Genomic DNA, 21,933 nt, shown 5'->3' on the forward strand with positions numbered 1-21,933 from the left:
AGCTCAACTTTGGACTTTTTAAGTTCAATTTTTGGGTTTTATTTCAATTTTGGACTTTTTTAGTTCAATTTTTGGGTTTTATTTCAATTTTGAAATTTTTAGTTCAATTTTTGGTTTTTTTTTTAATTTTGGAATTTTTAGTTCAATTTTGGGTTTTTTAGTCCAATTTTATTATTTTTTAGCTCAATTTTGGACTTTTTTAGTTCAATTTTTGGGTTTCATTTCAATTTTGAATTTTTAGTCCAATTTTGTTATTTTTTAGCTCAATTTTGAACTTTTTCAGTTCAATTTTCGGGTTTTATTTCAATTTTGGATTTTTTAGTCCAATTTTGTTATTTTTAGTTCAATTTCAAATTTTTTAGTTCAATTTTTGGGTTTTATTTCAATTTTGGAATTTTTAATCCAATTTTGTTATTTTTAGTTCAATTTTGGACTTTTTCAGTTCAATTTTGGGTTTCTTAGTTCAATTTTGGAATTTCTAGTCCAATTTTGTAATTTTTAGTCCAATTCTGTTACTTTTTAGCTCAATTTTGCACTTTTTTAGTTCAATTTTCGGGTTTTACTCCAATTTTGGAATTTTCAATCCAATTTTGTTACTTTTTAGCCCAATTTTGATCTTTTTTAATTCAATTTTTGGGTTTTATTTCAATTTTGGGATTTTTAGTCCAATTTTGTTATTTTTTAGTCCAATTTTGTTATTTTTTAGTCCAATTTTGTTATTTTTTAGCCCAATTTTTATCTTTTTTATTTCAATTTTTGGGTTTTATTTCAATTTTGATTTTTTTTCCTTCGATTCGGGAATTTCTGGTTCCGTTTTGGAATTTTTTTGGGGGGGGGGGGTCAATTTTGGGGGTGGGGGAGGGGCTGAGGGGTAGGGGGAGGGGCTAAAAGGGGGTGGGGGAGGGGCTAAAAGGGGGTGGGGGAGGGTCAATTTTGGGGGTGGGGGAGGGGTGGCCGCAGCTGTTCCGGAAGTGGGGGAGGGGCGGAATTTCCCCTCCCCCCCCCGCCCCCCGCCCCTCCCCCACTCGGCCATGGCGGCGCTCGGAGCCCCCCGGACCTTCCTCGGCTCCTTCATCCTCCTCCTCCTCCTCCTCCTCCTCCTGCTGCTGCCGGAGCCCGGTACCGACCCAACCCCCCCCCGGGAACCCCCAAAATTATCCCAAAATTCACCCCAAAATTCCCAAAAATTCCCCAAAAATTCCCCCCAAATTTCCACAAAATTCAACCCCAAAATCCCTAAAATTTCCCCTAAAATTCCCCAAAATTCAGCCCAAAATTCCCCCAAAATCTCCCCTAAAATTCAGCACCAAAATTCCCCAAAATTTCCCCTAAAATTCACCCAAAATCCCCGAAAATTTCCCCAAAATTCAGCCCCAAATCCTCGAAAATTTCCCCAAAATTCAGCCCCAAATTCCCCCCGGATTAATCCCAAAATTCCCCTCGGGACTCCTCCCCAAAAATCCCCCAAAATTTCCCCCAAATCCCCCCTAAAATTCCCCCAAATTCCCCCTAAAAATTCCCCAGAGTTTCCTCAAAATCCCCTCTAAAATTCCCCAAAATTCAGCCCCAAATCCCAAAAAACTCCCCCCAAAATTCCCCCAAAATTCCCCCCAAATTCGCCAAAATTCCCCCAAAATTCTCCCCAAAATTCACCCCAAAATCCCCCCCAAAGCCCCCCCAAAATTTCCCCAAAATTCAGCCCAAAATCCCCCAAAATTTCCCCCAAATCCCTCCAAAATTCCCCAAAATCCCCCAAAATTTCCCAAAATTTCTCCAAAATTCAGCCCAAAATCCCCCCCAAAATTCACCCCAAAATTCACCCCCAAAATCTCCCAAAATTACCCCTAAAATTCAGCCCAAAATTCCCCAAAAATCCCCCAAAAATTCCCCAAAATTCCCCCAAAATTTCCCCTCAGAATCCCCCAAAAATTCCCCCCCAAATTCCCCCCAAAATCCCCCCAAATTCAGCCCAAAATTCCATTTTTTTGGCCATTTAACTCCATTTATTCCACTTTTTTGGGGTTTTTTGGCCATTTTTTGATTAATTATCACTAATTAATGACTGCTAATTAACATAATTAATTAATTACCCCCAGGGGGTTGTTCTGACCTCTCCAGGTCCCTCCTGGGTCGGGTTAATTCCGTTTATTTGGGGATTTTAACTCCATTTATTCCGTTTTTTTGGGGTTTTTTGGCCATTTTTGATTAATTACCGATAATTATTGCTAATTAATTAAGCTAATTAATTAATTACCCCAGGGGGTTGTTCTGACCTCTCCAGGTCCCTCCTGGGTCGGGTTAATTCCGTTTATTTGGGGATTTTAACGCCGTTTATTCCGTTTTTTTGGGGTTTTTTGGCCATTTTTGATTAATTAATGATAATTATTGCTAATTAATGAACTAATTAATTAATTAATGACCCCAGGGGGCTGTTCAGACCTGGCCAGGGCCCTGCTGGGGCGGTACCGGCCGGGGGTGCGCCCCGGGGTGCCCGAGGGGGGCCCCGTGTGGGTCACGGTGGGGCTGGAGCTCAACCAGCTGATCGGCCTGGTACGGAATTGGGATTTTGGGGAAATTTGGGGATTTTTTGGGAATTTTGGGGATTTGAGGATTTTTTGGGACCTTTTGGGGGATTTTTGGGGGATTTTGAGGGGGATTTTGAGGGGGTTTTGAGGGATTTTTTGGGGTTTTTTGTGGGATTTTTTTTGAAAATTTGGGGGTTTCTTTGGGATTTTTTTGGGAAATTTGGGGCTTTTTTGGGATTTTTTTGGGGATTTTTGGGGGTTGATTGGGGGTTTAGGGAATTTGGGAGAATTGGGAATTTTTGGGATTTTGAGGGATTTTTAGGGGGGTTTTGGGGGGGTTTGGGAGATTTTTTTGGGTTTTAAGGGGAATATTTGGGGAATTTTAGGAGAATTTGGGGATTTTTTGGGGTTGGTTTTGGGAAATTTGGGGGGATTTTGGAATTTTGGGATTTTTGGGGAAAATTTGAAGGATTTGGGAATTTGGGGGGATTCTTGGGGTTTTAAGGGGAAAATTTGGGGAATTTTAGGAGAATTTGGGGGAATTTTGGGATTTTTTGGGGGATTTTTTTTTTGATTTTTGGGGGGATTTTTGGGGTTTTTTTGGGAGGTTTTGGGGCTTTTTTGGGATTTTTTTGGTGATTTTTGGGGGTTTTATGGAGGGTTTTGGGGGAAATTTGGGGATTTTTAAGGAGAATTTGGGGATTTTGGGGATTTTTTGGGGAAATTCCAGAAAATTTGGGGATTTTTAGGGTATTTTGGAGGGGTTTTGGGCGGATTTTTTGGGATTTTTGGGGATTTTTTTGGAAATTTGGGGGGATTTCGGGATTTTTGGGGAATTTTTGGAGAGTTTTGGGATATTGGGGGATTTTTGGGAATTTTTTGGATTATTTTGGGATTTTTGGAGGGATTTTGGGGGGATTTGGGGGGAAATTTGTGGATTTTTTTGGGAATTTTGGGGGGAATTTGTGGAATTTGGGGGAATTTTGGGAGATTTTTTGGGTTTTTTGGGTTTCTGGGTGGGGGAGGCTCCAAAAAATCCCAAAAAATCCCCAAAATTCCCAAAATTCCCCAAAATTCCGCAGGATGAGAAGAACGAGGAGATGACGACGAAAGTTTACCTGAACCTGGTGAGAATTCGGGGAATTCGGGAAAAATTGGGAGAATTTGGGAAAATTGGGGAAAATTCGGGAAAATTGGGGAAAATTCGGGAAAATTGGGGAGAATTTGGGGTTTTTGAGGTGGATTTTCATTAATTTTGGTTTTTTTTCGGGGGTGGAATTTTGAGAATTTTTGGTTGGATTTTTTGGGAATTTGGGATTTTATGGGTAGAATTTGGGGGTTTGGGGCCAATTTTTGGGAATTTGGGGTTTTTGGGGTGGATTTATGGGAATTTTCGTTTTTTTGGGGTGGATTTTTTGGATTTTTGTTTGGATTTATGGGAATTTGGGGTTTGTTGGGTGGATTTTTTTGGGATTTGGGTTGGATTTTTGTGATTTTGGGTTGGATTTTGGGGAATTCGGGATTTTTGGGGTGGATTTTCGGGATTTTGGGATTTTTTGGGCTGGACTTTGGGAATTTGGTTTTTTTGGGTGGATTCCAGTGAATTTTGGGATTTTTTTGGGGTTGAATTTGGGGAATTTTGGGGGTTTTGGGTGGATTTTGGTGAATTTGGGGATTTTTTGGGTTGGATTTGTGGGAATTTTGGTTCTTTTGGGGTGGATTTTCAGGATTTTGGGTTGAATTTCTGTGAATTTGATTTTTTTTGGGTGAATTCCATTAAATTTTGGATTTTTTGGCCTTTCCCCCCAGAGCTGGCGCGACCCCCGACTCTCGTGGGACCCCCGGCAGCACCCGCGGGTGGCGGCGCTGCGGCTGCCGGCGCAGCACATCTGGCTGCCAGATGTGGGGCTGGACAACAAGTGAGGAGATTTTGGGGTGAATTCGGGAAATTTTGGGAAAATTCGGGAAATTTTGGGAAATTTTGGGCCATTTTTGAGCCATTTTGGGCCATTTTTGGGGGATTTTTAAGGGTTTTTTGGGATTTTTTATGAATTTTTGGGCACATCTGGCTGCCAGATGTGGGGCTGGACAACAAGTGAGGAGATTTTGGGGTGAATTCTGCCAATTTTGGGAAAATTTGGGAAATTTTGGGAAAAATTTGAAGGATTTTCAGGCATTTTTGGGGCATTTTTGGGGGATTTTTGGCCATTTTTGGGGTTTTTTTTGGGATTTTTTGGGAATTTTTGGGTACATCTGGCTGCCAGATGTGGGGCTGGACAATAAGAACCGAAATTTTGGGGCAAATACCGGAAATTTTGGGAAAATTCAGGATTTTTTTTGAATTTTGGGCCATTTTTGGGGGATTTTTGGGGTTTTTTTGGGGATTTTTGGGGGATTTTGGGCACATCTGGCTGCCAGATGTGGGGCTGGACACGAATTATGGCCAATTTTGGGGCAAATTCCACCAATTTTGGGAAAATTTGGGGTTTTTTCTTTTGGGATTTTTAATTTTTGGGGATTTTTTTGGGGTGGATTTTGGGTTTTTTGGGGTGTATTTTTTTATTTTTGGGGTTTTTGGGTGGGGTTTTTTTTGGATTTTGAATTTTTTGGGATTTTTTGGGGTGGATTTTGGTTTTTTGCAAGGAAATTTTGGGTTCTTTGGGGCGGATTTTGGATTTTTGGGGCAGATTTTGGAGTTTTGGAGGGAGATTTGGGATTTTTGGGGTGGATTTGGGATTTTTGGGGAGGATTTTGGGGTTTTTTTGGAGGTGGATTTTGGGCTTTTTGGGGTGTTTTTTTCATTTTTGGTGGTTTTTGGGGTGGTTTTTTGGGTTTTTTTCGGGATTTTTGGGGTTTTTTTTTCCATTTGCCTTTTCAGGGATCATTTTTTTGGGGCAGATTTTGGATTTTTGGGTCAGAATTTGGATTTTTGGGTCCCCCCAGCAACGACGGTGAATTTGGGGTGTCTTTGGGGGTTCGGGTCAGCGTCACCCCCGACGGCGTCGTCACCTGGAGACCCCCGGCGCTCTTCCGCAGCCGCTGCCCCATCCGGGTAAAAACGGGAATTTTTGGGAAATTTGGGAAAATTTGGGAAAATTGGGGTAAATTCTGGGATTTTTGGGGAATTTTCAGGGAATTTGGGGGGAAATTTGGGGATTTTTGGGGGGATTTTGGGGAATTTTGGGGGAATTGGGTGCAGCCCCCCGGCGCTCTTCCGCAGCCGCTGCCCCATCCGGGTAAAAAACGGGAATTTTTGGGAAATTTGGGAATTTTGGGGAATTTTGGGAAAACTGGGGAGAAATTTGGGGGGATTTGGGGGGAATTTTGGGGAATTTTGGGGGATTTTGAGGGAATTTTGGGGGATTTTGGGGAGATTTGGGGGGATTTTGGGAAAGTTTTGAGAAATTCCGAGGAAATTTGAGGGATTTTGGGGAGATTTGGGGGGATTTTGGGGGAAATTTGGGGATTTTTGGGAATTTGGGGAATTGGGTGCAGACCCCCGGCGCTCTTCCGCAGCCGCTGCCCCATCCGGGTAAAAAACGGGAATTTTGGGGAAATTTGGGGGAATTTTGGGAAATTTTGGGGGAAATTCTGGGGGATTTCGAGGGAATTTTGGGGGATTTTGAGGGAAATTTGGGGGATTTTGGGGAATTTTGGGGGAATTGGGTGCAGACCCCCGGCACTGTTCCGCAGCCGCTGCCCCATCCGGGTACAAATCGGGGATTTTGGGGGATTTTGGGGGGTTTTGGGGATTTTGGGGAAATTTGGGGGGAAATTTGGGGGTTTTGGGGGATTTTTGGAGAAAATTTGGGGATTTTTGGGGGGATTTTGGGGAGATTTGGGGGAAATTTGGGGATTTTTGGGGGGATTTTCAGGGAAATTGGGGCGAATTTGGGATAATTTGAGGAAGTTTTGGGAGATTTTTGGGAAATTCCGAGGAAATTTGGGGAATTTGGGGGGATTTGGGAAAATCTGGGGGGATTTTGGGGAAATTCAGGGATTTTTGGGGGGATTTTCAGGGATTTTGGGGGGAATTTGGGGAATTTTGGGGGAGTTTGGGGGGATTTTGGGGGATTTTGGGGAAATTTGGGGGAGTTGGGTGCAGCCCCCCGGCGCTCTTCCGCAGCCGCTGCCCCATCCGGATAAAAATTGGGGGATTTTGGGGAATTCGGGAAAATTTGGGAATTTGGGGGGAAATTTGGGAAAATTGGGGAGAAATTTGGGGGGATTTGGGGGGAATTTAGGGGATTTTTGGGGGGATTTTCAGGGATTTTAAGGGGAAATTTGGAGATTTGGGGGGATTTTCTGGGAATTTGGGGGATTTTTGGGAAATTAGGGGGGAATTTGGGGGGATTTGGGAAAATTTGGGGGATTTTTGGGAAATTTGGAGGATTTGGGGAAATTTGGGGGAATTTTGGGGGAATTTGTGGAAATTTGGGGGGATTTGGGGGAATTTTGGGGGATTTGGGGGAATTTTGGGGGGATTTTTGGGGGGATTTGGGGGGATTTTGGGGGATTTTTGGGAAATTTGGCAAAATTTGGGAAATCTGGGGGGAATTTGGGGAAATATGGGAAATTTGGGGGAATTTGGGGGAATTTGGGGAAATTTGGGGGTATTTGGGGGATTTTTGGGGGATTTTTGGGAATTTGGGGAATTGGGTGCAGACCCCCAGCGCTCTTCCGCAGCCGCTGCCCCATCCGGGTAAAAATCGGGGATTTTGGGAAATTTGGGAATTTTGGGAAAATTGGGGTAAATTCTGGGATTTTTGGGGAATTTTCAGGGAATTTGGGGGGAATTTTGGGGATTTTTGGGAATTTGGGGGAGTTGGGTGCAGACCCCCGGCGCTGTTCCGCAGCCGCTGCCCCATCCGGGTAAAAACGGGAATTTTGGGGAAATTTGGGGGAATTTGGGGAAATTTTGGAAAATTGGGGAGAAATTTGGGAAGATTGGGGAGAAATTTGGGGATTTTTGGGGGGATTTTGGGGGATTTTTGGGAATTTGGGGGAATTGGGTGCAGACCCCCGGCGCTCTTCCGCAGCCGCTGCCCCATCCGGGTAAAAATTGGGAATTTGGGGGGTTTTGGGGGAATTTGGGAATTTGGGGAGAAATATGGGAGGATTTGGAGGGAATTTAGGGGATTTTTGGGGGGAATTTCAGGGATTTTGGGGGGAATTTGGGGGATTTAGGGGGAAATTTTGGGAGATTTTGAGGGGAATTTGTGGAAGTTTGGGGGGAATTTGGGGGAAATTTTGGGGGATTTTTGGGAAATTTGGGGGATTGGGAAAATTTGGGGGGAATTTCAGGAAAATCTGGGGATTTTTTGAGGGATTTGGGGGAATTTGGGGAAATTTCATGGAAATTTGGGGAATTTTGGGGGAATTGTTGGAAATTTGGGGGATTTAGGGGGGAATTTGGGGGGAATTCGGGGGAATTTGGGAAAATTGGGGAGAAATTTGGGGATTTTGGGGGGAATTTTCCGGGAATTTGGGGGGAATTTGGGGGGATTTGGGGAAATATGGGAAATTTGGGGGGAATTTGGGAAATTCAGGGGAAAATTTGGGGATTTTTGGGGGGATTTTCAGGGATTTTGGGGGAAATTTGGGGATTTTTGGGGGGATTTTCAAGGATTTTGGGGGGAAATTTGGGGATTTTTGGGGAATTTTGGGGAATTTTGGGGGAGCTTGGGGGGATTTTGGGGAAGTTTTGGGGGATTTTGGGGAAAATTTGTGGAAATTTGTGGGATTTGGGGGATTTTGGGGAAATTCGGGGATTTTTGGGGGGATTTTCAGGGAATTTGGGGGGATTTTCAGGGAATTTGGGGGATTTAGGGGGGAATTTGGGGGAATTTGGGAAAATTGGGGAGAAATTTGGGGATTTTGGGGGAATTTTTAGGGAATTTGGGGAATTTGAGGGGGAATTTGGGGGGTTTTGGGGTGAATTTGGGGTTGATTCTGGTGGGGATTTTGGGATGAATTTTGGCCTTTTTGGGGCAGATTTTGGGGTTTTTTTCCTGGGATTTTGGGTTTTTTTTGTGCCATTCCGCTCTCCAAAGATCCGTGACTTTTCCTGCCGGAATTTTGGGGTGAATTTTGGGTATTTTGGGTCCGCAGGTGTCGCATTTCCCCTTCGATTGGCAGAATTGCTCCCTCCAGTTCCGCTCCGGCTCCTACGGCCCCTCGGAGCTGCGGCTGCGCACGGGGGGGAGGGGCGGCCCCGGGGGGGCGCAGGCGGCGCTGCCCCCCGACTTCCGGGGTGAGATTTGGGGCGAAAAACGGGAAATTTGGGAAAAAACGGGAAAAAACGGGAAAAAACGGCAAAAAACGGCGAAAAAATGGCAAAAAACGGCGAAAAAACGGCAAAAAACGGGGAAAAAATGGGGAAAAAATGGGGGAAAAATGGGGGAAAAATGGGGGAAAAAATGGGAATTTGGGGGTCCCTGGAGGGGTGAGATTTGGGGCAGAAAAACGGAATTTTGGGAAAAAAACGGGGAAAAATGGGGAAAAACGGGGAAAAAATGGCAAAAAACGGGGAAAAAATGGCAAAAAATGGAGAAAAAATGGGGGAAAAATGTGTATTTGGGGGGCACAGGTGGTGCTGCCCCCCCGACTGCCGGGGTGAGATTTGGGGTGAAAAACGGGAATTTTGGGAAAAAATGGGAAAAAACGGCGAAAAAATGGCAAAAAACGGCGAAAAAACGGCAAAAAACGGGGAAAAAATGGGAGAAAAATGGGGGAAAAATGGGGGAAAAAATGGGAATTTGGGGGGCCCTGGAGGGGTGAGATTTGGGGCGAAAAATGGGAATTTTGGGCAAAAACGTGAAAAAACGAGAAAAAACGGCGAAAAAATGGCAAAAAACGGGGAAAAAATGGCAAAAAATGGAGAAAAAATGGGGAAAAAATGGGATTTTTGGGGGGCCTGGGGGGCGCAGGCGGCGCTGCCCCCCGACTGCCGGGGTGAGATTTGGGGTGAAAAACGGGAATTTTGGGAAAAAATGGGAAAAAACGGCGAAAAAATGGCAAAAAACGGCGAAAAAACGGCAAAAAACGGGGAAAAAATGGGAGAAAAATGGGGGAAAAATGGGGGAAAAAATGGGAATTTGGGGGGCCCTGGAGGGGTGAGATTTGGGGCGAAAAATGGGAATTTTGGGCAAAAACGTGAAAAAACGAGAAAAAACGGCGAAAAAATGGCAAAAAACGGGGAAAAAATGGCAAAAAATGGAGAAAAAATGGGGAAAAAATGGGATTTTTGGGGGGCCTGGGGGGCGCAGGCGGCGCTGCCCCCCGACTTCCGGGGTGAGATTTGGGGCGAAAAATGGGAATTTTGGGAAAAAACTGGAAAAAACGGGAAAAAACGGCAAAAAAAAGGCAAAAAACGGGGAAAAAATGGAGAAAAAATGGGATTTTTTGGGGGTCCCTGGGGGGCGCAGGCGGCGCTGCCCCCCGACTTCCGGGGTGAGATTTGGGGTGAAAAACGGGAATTTGGGGAAAAAACGGGAAAAAACGGGGAAAAACGGGGAAAAAATGGCAAAAAAGGGGAAAAAACGGGGAAAAAATGGGGGAAAAAAATGGGAATTTGGGGGGCCCTGGAGGGGTGAGATTTGGGACGAAAAATGGGAATTTTGGGAAAAAACGGGAAAAAATGGGGAAAAACGGGGGGAAAATGGGGAAAAATGGGGAAAAAATGGGGGGAAATGGGAATTGGGGGAAAAAGGGGGAAAAATAGGAAAAAAGGGGAAAAATGGGGGAAAATGGGGGGAAATGGGAAAAGTGGGGGAAAATGGGAAAAAATGGGAAAAATCGGAAAAAAAGGGGGAAAATGGGGGAAAAATGGCGAAAAAATGCAGAAAAAATGGGGAAAAATGGGAAGAAATGGGGAAAAAAAGGGGAAAATGGGGAAAAATGGGGAAAAATGGGGAAAAAATTGGATTTTGGGAAATTTCTTTAATATTTTGGGGGTTTTTGGGGAATTTTTGGGGGATTTTGGGGGGATTTTTCTTATTTTTAGGGGATTTTTGGGGGGGGATTTTTTGAGATTTTTTGGGGTTTTTTTTTCTTATTTTTGGAGATTTTTTGGGATTTTTTTGCAGGAATTTTTATGGGTTTTTTTGGGAGTTTTTGGGATTTTTGGGGGGATTTTTTGCGGGTTTTTTGGGGACTTATTTTTGGGGGATTTTTGGGGGATTTTTTGGGGTTTTTTGGGGAAGTTTTTGGGGATGTTTTGGGTTTTTTTTGGGGAGTTTTTGGGGGGTAGTATTGGGGTTTCTTTGGGATTTTTTAGGGGTTATTTTGGGAATTTTTTGGGGTTTTTATGGGATTCTTTTGGGGACTTTTTTGGGGGTTTTTTTGTTTTTTTTGGTTTTTTCCTCCCGATTTTTTGGGATTTTTTGGGATTTTTGGGGATTTTTGGGAACTTTGAGGTTTTTAAGTGTATTTTGGGGTTGATTTGAGGTTGTTAGGTGAATTTTGACCGGGTTTTTTGGGGTTTTTTGCGATTTTTTTCCATTTTTTTTTGGTTTTTTTTGTTTTTCGTGTTTTTTCCTCCCAAATTTTTGGGATTTTGGTATTTCTGACCCTCCCCCCGCAGAGAACGGCCAGTGGAGCCTGGTGCACCGCTCGGGGGGTCCCTGGGGTCCCTCGGGTGTCGCTTTTCACCTGGTGCTGCGCCGGGAGCCGCTTTTCTACCTGAGCACGGTGCTGGCGCCCTGCGGGCTGATCACGCTGCTGGCCGTGGGCGTGTTTCACCTGCCCCCTGACGCAGGTGAGAGCCAAAAATCCACAGAATTAACCCCAAAAATTGGGGGGAATTGTCAAAAAAAATTGGGGAAAATTCCCTTAAAAATTGGGGAAAATTCCCTTAAAAATTGGGAAATTTTCCTTCAAAAATTGAGAAAAATTCCCTCAAAAAATGAGAAAATTGTCACCAAAAATTGAGAATATTGTCCCCCAAAATTGACAAAATTGTCCCCTAAAATTGGGGGAATTGGCACCAAAAATTGAAAAAAATTCCCTTAAAAATTGAGAAAAATTCCCTCAAAAATTGAGAAAATGGTCCCTAAAATTGGGGGAATTGGCCCCAAAAATTGGGGAAATTGTGGCCAAAAATTGGGGGAATTGTCACCAAAAATTGGGGAATTGTCCCTGGCCGTGGGGGTGTTTCACCTGCCCCCCGACGCAGGTGAGAGCCAAAATGGCCCAAAATGCACCCAAAAATTGGGGGGAATTGTCAAAAACAATTGGGGGAATGGGCACCAAAAATTGGGAAAAATTCCCCCAAAAATTGAGAAAAATTCCCTCAAAAATTGGGAAATTGTCCCTGGCCGTGGGCGTCTTCCACCTGCCCCCCGACGCAGGTGAGAGCCAAAATATGGGGAATTGACACCAAAAATCGGGGGGAATCGGCCCCAAAAATTGGGGGAATGGGCACCGAAAATTGGGGGAATTTCCCTTAAAATTTGAGAAAAATTCCCTCAAAAATTGAGAAAAATTCCCTCAAAAATTGGGGGTATTGTCACCAAAAATTGAGAATATTGTCCCCCAAAATTGACAAAATTGTCCCCTAAAATTGGGGGAATTGTCACCAAAAATTGGGAAAATTTCCCTCAAAATTGAGAAAATTGTCCCTAAAATTGGGGGAATTGGAACCAACAATTGGGAAAATTTCCCTCAAAAGTTGGGGGAATTGTACCCAGAAATTGAGAAAATTTCCCTTAAAAATGGAGAATATTTCCCTCAAAAATGGAGAAAATTTCCCGCAAAAATTGAGAAAATTGTCCCTAAAATTGGGGGAATTGACACCAAAAATTGAGAAAATTTCCCTCAAAAATTGAGGGAATTGTCCCTAAAATTGGGGGAATTGTCCCTAAAATTGGGGGAATTGGCACCAAAAATTCAGGAAATTTTTCCCCAAAATTGACAAAATTGTCCCTAAAGTTGGGGGAATTGAACGCAGAAATTGGAGGAATTGGCACCAAAAATTGGGAGGATTGGCACCAAAATGGGGGAATTGGCACCAAAAATTGGGGGACTTGGACACCAACAATTGAGAAAATTTCCCTCAAAAATTGGGGGAACTGGCACCAAAATTGGGGGAATTGGAACCAAAAATTGAGAAAATTGTACCCAGAACTTGAGAAAATTTGCCCTAAAATTGGGGGAATTGGCACCAAAAATTGGGAGAATTTCCTTCAAAAATGGAGAAAATTTCCCTCAAAAATTGGGGGAATTGGCACCAAAAATTGAGAAAATTGTCACTAAAATTGGGGGAATTGGCACCAAAAATTGGGGGAATTGTCACCTGTGTCTCACCTGTGTCACACCTGTCCAGGTGACCTCACCTGTGGGTGTCTCACCTGTCTCACCTGTCCAGGTGAGAAGATGTCCCTGTCCCTGTTCGCCCTGCTCACCTTGACCGTGTTCCTGCTGCTCCTGTCCATGTCTCACCTGTCCAGGTGACCTCACCTGTCTCACCTGTGGGTGTCTCACCTGTCCAGGTGAGAAGATGTCCCTGTCACTCTTCGCCCTGCTCACCTTGACCGTGTTCCTGCTGCTCCTGTCCATGTCTCACCTGTCCAGGTGACCTCACCTGTGTCTCACCTGTGTCTCACCTGTCCAGGTGACCTCACCTGTGTCACACCTGTGTCACACCTGTGTCTCACCTGTCCAGGTGACCTCACCTGTCCATTACCTGTGTCACACCTGTCCAGGTGACCTCACCTGTGGGTGTCTCACCTGTCTCACCTGTCCAGGTGAGAAGATGTCCCTGTCCCTCTTCGCTCTGCTCACCTTGACCGTGTTCCTGCTGCTCCTGTCCATGTCTCACCTGTCCAGGTGACCTCACCTGTCTCACCTGTGGGTGTCTCACCTGTCCAGGTGAGAAGATGTCCCTGTCCCTGTTCGCTCTGCTCACCTTGACCGTGTTCCTGCTGCTCCTGTCCATGTCTCACCTGTCCAGGTGACCTCACCTGTGTCTCACCTGTGTCACACCTGTCCAGGTGACCTCACCTGTGTCTCACCTGTGTCACACCTGTCCAGGTGAGCTCACCTGTGTCTCACCTGTCTCACCTGTGGGTGTCTCACCTGTCCAGGTGAGAAGATGTCCCTGTCCCTGTTCGCCCTGCTCACCTTGACCGTGTTCCTGCTGCTCCTGTCCATGTCTCACCTGTCCAGGTGACCTCACCTGTCCATGTCTCACCTGTCCAGGTGACCTCACCTGTGTCACACCTGTGTCACACCTGTCCAGGTGACCTCACCTGTGTCTCACCTGTGTCACACCTGTCCAGGTGACCTCACCTGTGTCTCACCTGTGTCTCACCTGTCCAGGTGACCTCACCTGTGTCTCACCTGTGTCACACCTGTCCAGGTGACCTCACCTGTGTCACACCTGTCCAGGTGACCTCACCTGTGTCCCACCTGTGTCACACCTGTCCAGGTGACCTCACCTGTGTCTCACCTGTCTCACACCTGTCCAGGTGACCTCACCTGTGTCTCACCTGTCCAGGTGACCTCACCTGTGTCCCACCTGTGTCTCACCTGTCCAGGTGACCTCACCTGTGTCTCACCTGTGTCTCACCTGTCCAGGTGACCTCACCTGTGGGTGTCTCACCTGTCTCACCTGTCCAGGTGAGAAGATGTCCCTGTCCCTGTTTGCTCTCCTCACCTTGACCGTGTTCCTGCTGCTCCTGTCCATGTCCCACCTGTCCTGGTGACCTCACCTGTGTCCCACCTGTCTCACCTGTGGGTGTCTCACCTGTCCAGGTGAGAAGATGTCCCTGTCACTCTTCGCTCTCCTCACCTTGACCGTGTTCCTGCTGCTCCTGGCCGACAAGGTCCCGGCCACGTCCCTGCAGGTGCCGCTGATCGGCCGATACCTGACGGGCACCTTGGTGCTGCTGACCCTGGTGGTGGCGCTCAGCGTGGGGGTGCTCAACCTGCACCACCGCTCACCTGGGACGCATCACCTGCCCGGCTGGGCACGACAGGTGAGTGGGGAGCTTAAAAACCCAAAAAATCCCAAAAAAATCGGTCCAAAAATCGTTAAAATCGGTCCAAAAATGGCAAAAATAGAACCAAAAATGGCGAAAATAGATCCAAAAATGGCAAAATATATTGAATAATGGGTACAAAACACACCTGGGCACACCTGGGACGCATCACCTGCCCGGGTGGGCGCGACAGGTGAGTGGGGCACCTGGGGCAGGTAAAAACCCAAAAAATCCCAAAAAAATCGGTCCAAAAATCGTTAAAATTGGCTCAAAAATGGTTAAAATAGACCAAAAAATGGTCCTGAAACACACCTGGGCACACCTGGGCACACCTGGGCACACCTGGGCACAGCTCAACCTGCACCACCGCTCACCTGGGACGCATCACCTGCCCAGGTGGGCCAGACAGGTGAGTGGGAACCCAAAAATGCAAAAAATCCCGAAAAAATCCCCCCAAAAATGGCAAAAATAGGGCAAAAAATGGGTAAAAAACACAGCTGGGCACACCTGGGCACATCTGGCACAGCTCAACCTGCACCACCGCTCACCTGGGACGCATCACCTGCCCGGGTGGGCCAGACAGGTGAGTGGGGACCCAAAAATGCCAAAAATTCCATAAAAATGGTGAAAATCCCAAAAAAAATGGTGAAAATAGGCCAAAAAATGGGTAAAAACCACACCTGGGCACACCTGGGCACACCTGGGCACACCTGGGCTCACCTGGGACGCATCACCTGCCCGGCTGGGCACGACAGGTGAGTGGAGAACCCAAAAATTCCGAAAAAATCCCAAAAAAATGGTGAAAATCCCAAAAAATTTGGCTCAAAAATGGTTAAAATAGACCAAAAAATGGTCCTGAAACACACCTGGTCACACCTGGCACAGCTCAACCTGCACCACCGCTCACCTGGGACCCATCACCTGCCCGGGTGGGCACGACAGGTAAGGGGCACACCTGGGGGAACCCAAAAATGCAAAAAATCCCGAAAAAATCGGTAAAAAAATGGTAAAAATAGAGCAAAAAATGGTGAAAATAGAGCAAAAATTTGGATCAAAACACACCTGGGCACACCTGGGTACAGCTGGGCTCACCTGGCACCCATCACCTGCCCGGCTGGGCACGACAGGTGAGTGGGGAGCCTAAAAATGCCAAAAATTCCGAAAAAATCGGTCCAAAAATGGCGAAAATAGAGCAAAAAATGGCTGAAATAGCCCCAAAAATGGGTAAAAATGGGTACAAAACACACTTGGGCACAGCTGGGCACAGCTGGGCACACCTGGCACCCATCACCTGCCCGGCTGGGCCAGACAGGTGAGCAAAGAACCCAAAAACCCAAAAAATCCCGAAAAAATCCCCAAAAAATGGCGAAAATAGACCCAAAAATGGGTAAAAATGGCACCGAAACACACCTGGGCACAGCTGGGCTCACCTGGGCACAGCTGGGCACACCTGGGCACAGCTCAACCTGCACCACCGCTCACCTGGGACGCATCACCTGCCCGGGTGGGCACGACAGGTGAGTGGGGACCCAAAAACCCAAAAAAATCTGTCCAAAAATGCAAAAAATCGCGAAAAAATCGGTCCAAAAATGGCGAAAATAGACCCAAAAATGGCGAAATATATTGAATAATGGGTACAAAACACACCTGGGCACAGCTGGCACCCATCACCTGCCCGGGTGGGCCAGACAGGTGAGTGGGGCACCTGGGGCAGGTAAAAACCCAAAAACTCCCAAAAAATCCCCAAAAAAATGGTGGAAATAGACCCAAAAATGGCTGAAATAGACCCAAAAGTGGCAAAAAATGGCACCAAAACACACCTGGGCACACCTGGCACCCATCACCTGCCCAGGTGGGCGAGATGGGTGAGTGGGGCACCTAAAAACCCAAAAAAATCCCAAAAAAATCCCCCAAAAAATGACCAAAAAACCCTAAAAATCCACCCAAAATCCCCTAAAATGGTAAAGAGTTGGCACCAAAACACACCTGGGCACACCTGGCACCCATCACCTGCCCGGCTGGGCCAGACAGGTGAGTGGGGAAGCCAAAAACCCAAAAAAATCTGTCCAAAAATGCAAAAAATCCCGAAAAATTTGGTTCAAAAACGCAAAAAATCCCCAAAAAATTGGCTCAAAAATGGCGAAAATAGACCCAAAAATGGGTAAAAATGGCACCAAAACTCACCTGGGCACACCTGGGCACACCTGGGCACACCTGGCACCCATCACCTGCCCGGGTGGGCGCGACAGGTGAGTGGGGAACCCAAAAATGCCAAAAATCCCGAAAAAATCGGTCCAAAAATGGCGAAAATCCCAAAAAAATTGGCTCAAAAATGGTTAAAATAGACCAAAAAATGGTCCTGAAACACACCTGGGCACACCTGGGCACAGCTCAACCTGCACCACCGCTCACCTGGGACCCATCACCTGCCCGGGTGGGCCAGACAGGTGAGTGGGGAACCCAAAAATGCAAAAAATCCCAAAAAAATCCCCAAAAAAATGGTGAAAATAGACCCAAAAATGGCAAAAAAAAGCAAAAAAAAATCCTGAAAAAATCGGTTCCAAAATGGCGCCAAAATGGAATTTTGGGAATTTTGGGGTGGGAATTTTGGGAATTTTGGGGTTCCCAGGTGGGAAATTTGGAAATTTTGGGGTTTTCTGGTAAATTTTGGGAATTTCCGGGTGGGAATTTTGGGAATTTTGGGGTTTCCCAGGCAGGAATTTTGAGAATTGCTGGGTGGGAATTTCGGGAGATTCCAGGTGGGAATTTTTGGGAATTTTAAAATTTTGGGAAATTCCAGACAGAAATTTTGGGAAGTTTGGAAATTTTCGGGTGGGAATTTCGGGAATTTTGGGAATTTCCAGGTGGAAAATTTCGGGAATTTCGGGCTTTTCCATGTGGGAATTTTGGGAATTTCCGGGCGGGAATTTTGGGAATTTTCGGGTGGGAATTTTGGGACTTTCTGGGTGTAAATTTTGGGAATTTCTGGGTGTAAATTTTGGGAACTTCGCGAATTTCCAGGTGGGAATTTCAGGACTTTTCTGGATGGGAATTTTTTGGAATTTTGGGAATTTCCAGGTGTGAATTTTTGGGAATTTTGGGGTATAAATTTTGGGAATTTCGGGACTTTCCGGGTGTAAATTTCGGGAATTTCGGGAATTTTGGGGTGTAAATTCCGGGAATTCCGGGAATATCTGACCTCTCCCCCCTCCCCCCCCCAGCTGTTCCTGCAGCGCCTCCCCCCCCTGTTGGGCCTCCGCCCCTCCCCCCCTCTGAGCCCCGCCCCCTCTTTAGGCCCCGCCCCTCTGGCCACGCCCCCTCGCGCCTCTGACGCGTATTTCCTGCGACGCCCCGCCCCCTCCGAGATGGCCACGCCCACTTCTGAAATAACCACGCCCCCTGGAGCGACCACGCCCCTTTCGGGCTCGGCCACGCCCCTTTTGGGGGTGGCCACGCCCCCCCCGGAGCTGCGGGAGGCGGCGGCGGCGGCGGCCGAGATCGCGCGGCGGATGCGGGAGCGGCGGCGGCGGCAGCGGGTGAGAGAGTGCGCCCAAATACAGCCCAAATACAGCCAAAAATACACCAAAAAATCCCAAAAATACCCTCCAAAAATCCCCAAAATCCAGCCCAAAATACACCCAAAATACAGCCAAAATCCCCCCAAAAATCCCCCAAATCCAGCCCAAAATACACCCAAAATACACCCCAAAATCCCCCAGATCTACCCCAAAATACACCTAAAATACAGCCCGAAAGGCACCCAAAATCTACACCAAAATGCCCAAAATCCAGCCCAAAATACACTAAAATACAGCCAAAATACACACCAAATACAGCCCAAAATACAGCCAAAATACAGCCAAAATACACACCAAATACAGCCCAAATACACCCAAAAATCCCAAAATACCCTCCAAAAATCCCCAAAATCCAGCCCAAAATACATCCAAAAATCCCAAAAATCCAGCCCCAAATACACCCAAAATACAGCCAAAATACAACCCAAAATACACCCAAAAATCCCAAAAATCCAACCCAAAATACAGCCCGAAATACACCCCAAATACACCCAAAAATACCCCCAAAAATCCCAAAAATCCAGCCTAAAATACACCCCAAAATCCAGCCCCAAATCCCCAAAATACACCCAAAATAGAGCCCAAAATACACCCAAAATACACCCCAAAATACACCAAAATACACCCAAAATAAACCCCAAAATACACCCGAAATACACCCAAAATACACCCAAAATACAACCAAAAGAAACCCCAAAATACACCCAAAATCCAGCCCAAAATACACCCAAAATACCCTCCAAAAATCCCCAAAATACACCCTTAATACACCCAAAATACACCCCAAAATACATCCCAAAAAAGCCAAAATACAGCCCAAAATACACCCAAAATACAGCCCGAAACACACCCAAAATACAGCCCAAAATGCAGCCCAAAATACAGCCCAAAATATCCCAAAAAATCCTCAAAATCCAGACTAAAATATATCCCAAAATACACCCAACATACACCCCAAAATACACCCAAAATACATCCTGAAATGTGCCCAAATACAGCCCAAAAACCCCAAAATAAACCCCAAAATACACCCCAAAATAAACCCAAAATACACCAAAAATCCAGCCCAAAATACACCCCAAAAAACGCAAAATCCAGCCCAAAATACACCCAAAAATCCCCAAAATACACCCCAAAATACACCCCAAATACACCTGAAATACACCTGAAATGCACCCAAATACACCCAAAATACACCCCAAAAATCCCAAAAAATCCAGCCCCAAATACACCCAAAATACAGCCCAAAATACACCCAAAAATCCCCCAAATACACCCAAAATACACCCAAAATACAGTCACAATCCAGCCCAAAATCCACCCAAAATCCACCCCAAATACAGCTCAAAATGCACCCAAAATACACCCAAAATAGACCCCAAAATACACCCCAAAATCCAGTCCCAAATCCCCAAAATCCAACCTAAAATATAACACAAAATACAGCCCAAATACACCCCAAGATACACCCAAGATACACCCAAAATACACCCCAAAAACCCCAAAATATACCCCAAAATACAGCCCAAAATACACCCCAAATACAGCTCAAAATGCACCAAAATACAGTCCAAAATACACCCAAATACACCCAAAAATACACCCAAAATACACCCAAAATACATCCAAAACACACCGTTTCCCCCCCAATTTTCCCGATTTCCTGATTTTTCTCCCCATTTCTCACCCTATTTCCCCCTTTTTTTTACATTTTATCCCCATTTTCCCCCCTTTTCCCTCCCCGATTTTCCCAATTCCCCATTTTTTTCCCAATTTCCCAATTTTCCCCCATTTCCCACCTGTTTTCCCCCATTTCCCACCCGATTTTCCCCAATTTTTTCATTTCTCCCCATTTTTCCCATTTTTCCCCATTTCCCACCCAATTTTCCCCATTTTTCCCAATTTCCCATTTTTTTCTCCCCAATTTCCCCCATTTTTTTACATTTCTCCACATTTTTCCCATTATTTTCCCCATTTCCCACCCGATTTCCCCAATTTTTTCCCTTTATCCATTTCCCCCCATTTTTCACGGTATTTTCTCCATTTCCCACCCGATTTTCCCCCTTTTTTTTTCCTGCCATTTTCCACCAATTTTCCCCATTTCCCACCCGATTTTCCCCCTTTTTTTTTCCTGCCATTTTCCACCAATTTTCCCCATTTCCCACCCGATTTCCCCTTTTTTTTTTTGCATTCCCCCATTTATCCCCATTTCCCCCTTTCCCTCCCCGTTTTTCCCAATTTCCCTTTTTTTCTCCCCATTTTTCCCCATTTTCCACCCAATTTCCCCATTTTTTTTGCATTCATCCCCATTTTTCCCCTGGATTTCCCCATTCCCCCCCCGAATTTCCCGATTTCCCGCGTTTTTCCCCCGTTCCAGGCTCAGGACGAGTGGCGGGCGCTGGCGATGGCTCTGGACCGTCTGTGCCTTTGGGCGCTGCTGCTGCTGACGGGCGGCTGCGCCCTCGGCACGGGGCTGGACGCGGCGCTGCACCGGCCCCCGGACACACCGTTTCCCTAAAAACATCCAAAATATACCCAAAAATCACACCCAAAATATCCTGAAAATATCCTGAAAATATCCCCAAAATAGCAAAAAAAAAATCAAAAAAATAACCCCAAAATATCCCAAAATATTCTGAATTTATCCCCAAAATTATCCCCAAAATATCCCAAAAATAAACCCAAAAATAGCAAAAAAATAACCCCAAAATTATCCCCGAAATATCCCAAAATATTCTGAATTTATCCCCAAAATATCCCAAAATATTCTGAATTTATCCCCAAAATATCCCCAAATTATCCCCAAAATATCACAAAAATAACCCAAAAAATAACCAAAAAATATCCCACAAATAACCCCAAAATAACCCCAAAATTATCCGCAAAATATCCCAAAATTATCATAAAAATATCCCAAAATATTCTGAATTTATCTCAAAATTATCCCCAAAATATCCCAAAAATAACCCCAAAATTATCCCCAAAATATCCCCAAAAATAGCACCAAATTATCCCAAAAATAACCCCAAAATTATCCATAAAATATCCCCAAAATAACCCCAAAAAATCACCCCAAAATAACCCCAAAAATATCGCAAAAATATCGCAAAAATATCCAAAAAATATCCCAAAAATATCCCCAAATTATCCCCAAAATACCCCAAAAATAACCCCAAAAAAATCACCCCAAAATATTACAAAAATATCCCCAAAATTATCCCAAAAATATTCCAAAATATTCTGAATTTATCCCAAAATTATCCCCAAAACATCCCAAAAATATCCCACAAATAACCCCAAAATTATCCCCAAAATAACCCCAAAATTATTCCCAAAATAACCCCAAAATTATTCCCAAAAATTCCCAAAAAATCTCCAAAAAATCCTAAAAATTCCCCCCAAAAATCCCCAAAAAATCCTTAAAAAAAATCCGAAAAATATCCTAAAAATACCCCCCAAAAAATCTCCCAAAATCACCCCAAAAATTCCTCCAAAAAAACCCCAAAAATTCCCCAAAAAATCCCAAAATAACCCCAAAAATCCCCCCAAAAATACAAAAAAAATCCCAAAATATCCTAAAAAAAAATCCCAAAAATATCCTAAAAATACCCCCCAAAAAATCCCCAAAATTACCCCAAAAATTCCTCCAAAAAAAGCCCAAAAATTCCCAAAAAATCCCAAAAAATTCCCAAATAAATCCTAAACCCCCCAACGAGTCACGTGATCAATGTGGGTAAATCCCGTCATGCTTTGCGCCAAGGGGGGAACACATCCCATAATCCTCCGCGGCAATCCCATTGCGGCCTTTTTCCGGGATAAACCCAAATCCCGGGATTTCCCGCGCGGATA

General features: G+C 45.1%; 1 protein-coding gene across 1 annotated transcript; it reads left to right on the forward strand.

Annotated features, from left to right (window-relative positions):
- Positions 1-1,020: 1,020 nt before the first annotated feature.
- Positions 1,021-21,601, forward strand: CHRNB1 (cholinergic receptor nicotinic beta 1 subunit). The gene is made up of 10 exons (XM_072920563.1): positions 1,021-1,119; positions 2,426-2,550; positions 3,608-3,652; positions 4,335-4,444; positions 5,469-5,577; positions 8,637-8,778; positions 11,110-11,283; positions 14,280-14,503; positions 17,728-18,042; positions 20,462-21,601. The coding sequence occupies exons 1-10, from the start codon at positions 1,032-1,034 to the stop codon at positions 20,600-20,602; spliced, it is 1,473 nt and encodes a 490-aa protein (XP_072776664.1). The 5' UTR covers positions 1,021-1,031; the 3' UTR covers positions 20,603-21,601.
- The last annotated feature ends 332 nt before the right edge of the window (positions 21,602-21,933 follow it).

This window comes from Taeniopygia guttata, chromosome 32 (genome assembly GCF_048771995.1).
Source record: "Taeniopygia guttata chromosome 32, bTaeGut7.mat, whole genome shotgun sequence".
NCBI lineage: Eukaryota > Metazoa > Chordata > Aves > Passeriformes > Estrildidae > Taeniopygia > Taeniopygia guttata.